The 6,040-nt window shown below is 42.3% G+C and overlaps 1 protein-coding gene across 2 annotated transcripts; it reads right to left on the bottom strand.

The window, feature by feature from the left end:
• Positions 1–232: 232 nt before the first annotated feature.
• LOC120776789 (glycoprotein-N-acetylgalactosamine 3-beta-galactosyltransferase 1-like) lies at positions 233–5,069 on the bottom strand. Of its 2 annotated transcripts, none has more exons than XM_040107776.1 (5): positions 4,945–5,069; positions 4,366–4,817; positions 4,213–4,309; positions 959–1,231; positions 233–539 (listed from the first exon to the last, which is right to left on the bottom strand). In XM_040107776.1, the coding sequence occupies exons 1-5, from the start codon at positions 4,987–4,989 to the stop codon at positions 333–335; spliced, it is 1,074 nt and encodes a 357-aa protein (XP_039963710.1). In that variant the 5' UTR covers positions 4,990–5,069; the 3' UTR covers positions 233–332. The 2 variants fall into 2 exon arrangements, with proteins under 2 accessions (XP_039963710.1, XP_039963709.1); XM_040107775.1 differs by having other exon boundaries at positions 4,900–5,069.
• Positions 5,070–6,040: the final 971 nt, after the last annotated feature.

Here is a 6,040-nt window from a genome sequence, read left to right on the forward strand (position 1 = left end):
ATCACACTACCGAGATGTATTGCTATAAGCAGCTGCTGTAAACAAACTGGTTGACAAATCGAGTTCATATTTGGCAAAGTAATTAAGGACAGTCTACCAACTTAGCAAAATACAATTTTTCGAAATATCATTTACCCGAGGAATATAATTACAATTCCCGGGTGGTTTTTTGTCCCAATGTAAAAAACAAAAAAAAAACATTTCATATTATAAAGTTAAAAACATTCTATTATTCACACGATTATAATAAGGTACAAAAAGGTATACAAAATTGACAGCTGCTAATTGATCTCATAGCTATTTTACTTAGAATAAAATAAACGACTTTGCAACTAATCCTCATCCTTGAAAATGTTATTGGACAATTCGTGCTGCCATTTCTTCATCAGCACCGACATGTTGGCTTTCGCAGGCAAAGTGTGCGCCACATTGCCCACACCAAAGGGACGCAATTCATAGAGAAAATATTCCAAAACATAGAACTCCTTCGGCTTAATGTAATGAAACGAAATGGCGCTGCGCGAACAACACTGCAAATTCTGAAATTCAAATGCGAAAAGAGAGCAAAATAAAGTCGAAAAAAAATCTCATTAAAAAGAAAGGATTAAAGCGCTTCCTTCAAATGTTGTTATAAACACACACACACCGAGAGACAAATTAAGCAGTTGAAGTTTATATAAAGCTTGGCAGCGCAAATAAAAGCAATTTGGCAAATCTAACAAAATTAAACGAGCAATAAAAATAACAAGCGAGTAAGTAATTAATCTCCATTCGACAGCCGACAGTCGACAGTTGCAATTTCTTGCTCCACTACTCGTGCCAACACGGCCACCCAACAGCTGCACTACACCTAACCTCACTCTAAACTATACCAGCACACTTTCGCATTCGCACTCACACACGCGTCTCTCTCTCTCCTCAGCATTCTCTGTGTGTATGTTTCGTGCGTCCAACTGACCTTATCACGTTTGTAGAACAGGTATAATGGATACCATTCCGACGTATCGACAGGTATCAGATGTATCGGCGCCAATGGATGGAAGCGTTCGGCGCCCTCATCGTCGCGCGCATCGCCCGCCACAACGCCAGCATTCTGCAAACAAATACCCATCTCTTTGTCCTCGGAGAGTTGATTTTGCGAGCACGCCGTGCTGTTGGCGGCAGCGACCTCGGCAAAGCGACGCAACGCGGCACGGCTGAGCACGTAACCGGCACCACCAGACATGTAACCCTAATTTCGCCAACCAAAAAAAAGAAACGTACAAAAACAATAAAAATCAACAACAACAACAACAACAAGGCATTACAAAAATATAGTACAGATGAAAATGAAATAAAGGAATCAGTATAAAAGCAAATGCCAAATTTGTGCAAATATGTGAATATTGCGCGCGACAGCAAATATTGCGCGAGCATACATTTGCTTGACATAAACACACACAGTCTTCCAAATATATACACACACATCTATACAAAATATAACGATGTATGTGTAGCGCTAGTGTCAGTACGCGCGCTTGACTCACGCGTGCCTTGAGAGTGTGGGTAGGGCCGCTGGGTGGTGGCTGGCAATCCGTTGCACGAGCAGTTAATGTTGTATGCGTTTAACGGTGATTTTTGGGAATGTCTGCAGGTACCGCTATGCTCGCAATTTTGGTTATGTTAGACAAATAAGTAAATATGTGTGTGTGTGGTTTGGTGTGTGATTGTGTTGCTTGGTTGTGTGATGGCGTTTGCCAAGCAAATATTTGCCATTGGGTCACACGCGGTACACAGAACAATTTAAACAACACACGAATCCTTTACGCTCCTTTATTTGTGGTGCATATGAGACGCCTGGGCAACGTATGGTAAATACACATTACAATTCATATTTTCAAATTTTGTGAAATTTAGAAGCAACTTCTAGCAAGTTAGTGGCTTCTCAGTTTGAACGTTTATTTAATTAAATATTGAAGATTCCAAGAGTGGCCAGGTACTTCTTCACCTGGTCTTTCCAACGGGGTAGAGGTCTTTCTCCTCCTCTGCTTCTCCCGGCGGATACTACGTTGAACACTCTCAGAGCAGGACGGGGATGATGAGTGACTTGTCGAATTTGGTCTTTGTTCGTCGAATCCTCTCTCGTCGAGTCTCTCTCTACTTCTCAATTGGCTACTCAGTCCAAAGTAGCACCTGTTGGCAAGAGTTATTCTGCGTTGGATGTCAAGGCCGACGTTGTTGAAGTTAGGGCTGGTTCCAAAATAGACGAAATTAACTACGACTTCGAAGTAATGACTGTCAACAGAGACGTGAGAGATGCGACGACTGCTTCTTTGATGACAGAAGAAATTTTGTCTTGCCCTTGTCAGTCAGTCAATTTACACAGCCAGTATTAAAAAGGTTCAATCAGTACACTCGATAGAACCTTATATGCGATGTTGAGAACGCTAATCCCACGGTAGTTGGCACAGATTGCGGGATTCCCTTATTGTGGACTGTGCAAAGTACTCTTAAGTTACAATCGTCGGGCATGTTTTCATCCGACCATATTCTAAAAATAAGTTGATGCATGCTCCTTATCAGTTCTTCGCCGCCGTATTTGAATAGCTCGGCCGGCTATCCATTGGATCCTGCCACTTTGTTGTTCTTCAGACGGGTAATTGATATTTGTATATACATATCAACCCAAAGAACTGCGCCGGCTTGGCGCCCAGAATGAATCAAGTCAATTTTTGATCAGCAGTTCAAGTGTAGACATTATTCCAGTGAGGGTGTGTACTGTATCGCTCGGAGCAGATGATAGTCAGAAGGGGCAAGGTTTTCAGCTATAAGAAGGGTTCATCAAAACTACCCAATGCATGTTTTCCAAATATTATTTAAAAGGTTTTGCTACATGAAGGCGAGCTTTGTCATGAATAAATGCCATTACCATAAATAGCGAGAGTTATAACACGGTGTTACAGACTTTTTTTCCCCATAATATGATGAAATTGACGGGGACGATCTCTATTTCCAACAAGATGGTACGCCGCCTCATGTTTCACGTCTAAACATGGGCACAAGATCCCGCGATTTAACACCACTAGATTATTTTCTTTGAAAATATGTTAAATCAAAGGTTTGCGCCAATCAAACAGTAGCACTCTAGGAATTTGGGAGGCTCGAACACAACATTCCGCCCACTATTATATCGACCTAAATGGTGCATAGTTGACCGAAATCGGAACAGTCTAACATTGCGAAATAAAAGTTAAGTTAGGTTAGCTAAGTTTGGTATGTCAGTGAGCCACGTATTAACCAGTTTAGGACCTTTGAGACACCAGATTGAGTTCAGTTGCTTGGTCCATGAGGAGTAGTCATTCTTTAGGTTACCTGCACTTGACGCGAATTTTAACACACCCTGTGGCCTCACTATGGATATTCATCCAGTGTATCATACCGTGGAAACCCCAGATGCTTACAGCGCAGTCTTGCTAATGCGAGACAAATGCGCAAGAGATGCTCCATTGCTTTCCTAGTGCCTTGCACTAAACATTTCCTGCTGTCTTCTCGATCTGTCAGCCCATTCTGCGGGCGTGTGTCGCCACCAAACACTGACCAGTTCGTATTCCGATTATGTTTCTACAGTCTCTTTTATTGAGTGCCAATAGGAATTTTGTGAACTTCCGATCCACCTGGGTGCAAGGTAGCTCATTCTATCGGGTTTTGAATTTCTTTACCATGCTTCTGTCCAGATGCTCGTATAAACAATGCATGGGTTTCCCAGTGTTGATCACGTTTTCGGGTATTAGCCATTTTTGGCAATATCGTCCACTATTTCATTGCCGTCGATGCCTTTGTGACAGAGCTATGCCCGAAGGTTCTATATGTAAATTCTCCTGCAGCCAGCAGTCGTCTCGGCAGGTGGCAGATTTAGTACAGTTCAAGGGCCGTCGTTGGAGTTCTTCTTACAGCTCCCGTTATGAGCAGCACAGCGAGCCTCTGAAGCTTTTCAATTAGCTTCCGCTAGGTGGATTTCCGTATGCCTGTTCCCTTATACTGATTAACCACTTAGTATCCTTCTTCCAAAAAGTCTGCTTATCCGAGCTTGTAATCTACACCATATGTTAAGAGCCGTCGCTGTCTGATAATATTGTAATCACATTTAAGGAAGTGAGCTTCACGATGCAAACTTTTCAGTCCTGTTTTATAAAAGCGAAATTAAAAAACAAAATTAGACACACAACGATTTACCTGCTTAACAAATGGATGAAATTTACAGCCGAAATAGACCGGAGCATCTGGAGAAAATTGATATAGGAATGCACGCAAATTCTCCATTATAAAGTAACTGAAAGCCAACAATAAAGTAAAAAATGCGAAAACAAAGCGCGCGCATCAACGCACCTATCATCGTCGGCTTTGAGAAACCAATCCGCCTCATCGGCGTGATGTTCGTAAATATACTTGAAGGCCGCGCGTGTCTTGTACCACAAATAATCACGACCCTCGGGCACATCCAAGACCACAGTATCCAAGAAACTATCCGCTTTGGTGCTCATGAAGAGCAATTTATTGCAGCGTTTACCCCACGTGTTCCTTATATGCACAGCACGCTTCAAATGGTTCTCCGGCATGGTCATAATCCAGCACAGCACACGAGTATTATTGAACAAAAACTCCGGAAGCGCTTCGGCATCCTGCGCTGACGTCAGCGACTGGGTGAGATTTGTGTAATTCAGCCGCACATTGCTGCTCAGTTGCTGCAGCTTGACGTAATCCCAGAAGTCCGTGAGGCGTACGCCAACAATCAAGCCAATCAGCAAACAAACGACATTTCTAAAGAACATATTCGGGAACTTGTTTTCTCGTTACAGTGTAATTATTATTGCGCATAAATTGTAAATCTTCACAAAATATTAGTAAAAACTGGATGCTCACTTTCACTCTCAAGTGCAGCGTAATCTTTTTGAGTTTAACACCTACGTAAACAGCAGCAGCAGCGAAGACGTAAGTCCAGCCACCTTTCATTCACATTATTTCACCGACCGACTACACAACAGTAAATCCGAGAACCACAAAGCGCGCCAATACGATCGACCCAACTTGTGGTCCAGCTGAAAGTCAACTGAGTCATTGGTATGCGATCATCTCAAGTATTTCGTCTTAAAGTTTTCGTTCGCTCTTCAGCATGCCGCATTCTCTGAGCCTCTCATTGTGATCAACAACTGCGAGCGAACTCTTAGCTTTGAACTTGAAAGGCCTAAAAATACCAGCGCGTCACATTCCAAAACAAACCAAAACTTGGTCTAAAATTATGGACTGAAATGGAATGGCATGGAAGAGTAAGCAGCATTGACAGTGTGATGCTCAAAAGCAAATAATAAACAAATAACATATCGCTGCTCGTTGCTCGCTGCTTTGCCCGCAAAGTTTATTTGGCGTTTCAAGCTCCGTTGAGCCAAAAACCGGTTCGTCTCAGTGTCGAATTTGAATATACATAAGTATGTAAATAATAATAAAGCACGAGCATGCTCATTGTGAATTGCATATAACAAATATCCAAAGAATTCTGACTAAAAATATATAAACAATCTTAACGAAAAATTAATATGCGATACCAGTTGATGGCTAACGACTATTATGAGCTCGGGAAAAATCGCTAAGGCGATCAAAACGTCAATCAAAAAGATAAATCAAAAGAAACTCTTCGGCAAAACATTTGTCATGTCTGTCAGTCATTTCTTCTTTTCGCTATTTGGCGCCAATCCGGGATACCACCTGATCTCTCCAACGGAGTGGAGGTCGAATACTTTCAGAGCTGCAGTGTTCTCTTCCATCTGGACAATATGACCTAGCCAGCGCAGCCGCTGTCTCTTCATTCGCTGAACTATGTCAATGTCGTCGTATAATTTGTGCAGCTCATCGTTTCATCAACTGCGATATTCGCCGTTGCCAATGCGCAAAGGACCATCAATCTTCCGTAGAAACTTTCTCTCGAAAACTTGTCCGACGCCGATTCATCATATGATGTCGTTGTCCATGCCTCTGTACCATATAACAGAACGGCATGATGAGTGAC

This window comes from Bactrocera tryoni, chromosome 5 (genome assembly GCF_016617805.1).
Source record: "Bactrocera tryoni isolate S06 chromosome 5, CSIRO_BtryS06_freeze2, whole genome shotgun sequence".
NCBI lineage: Eukaryota > Metazoa > Arthropoda > Insecta > Diptera > Tephritidae > Bactrocera > Bactrocera tryoni.

What these genes read in the sequence shown, in the direction of transcription:
- LOC120776789 (XM_040107775.1), bottom strand. Translation starts at nt 4,989, where the DNA reads ATGAAAGGTGGCTGGACTTACGTCTTCGCTGCTGCTGCTGTTTACGTA. An exon ending in CGCTGCACTTGAGAGTGAAA is followed by an intron (nt 4,818 to 4,899) that starts GTGAGCATCCAG and finishes CGAGAAAACAAG; the next exon opens with TTCCCGAATATGTTCTTTAG. An exon ending in CTCAAAGCCGACGATGATAG is followed by an intron (nt 4,310 to 4,365) that starts GTGCGTTGATGC and finishes GTTGGCTTTCAG; the next exon opens with TTACTTTATAATGGAGAATT.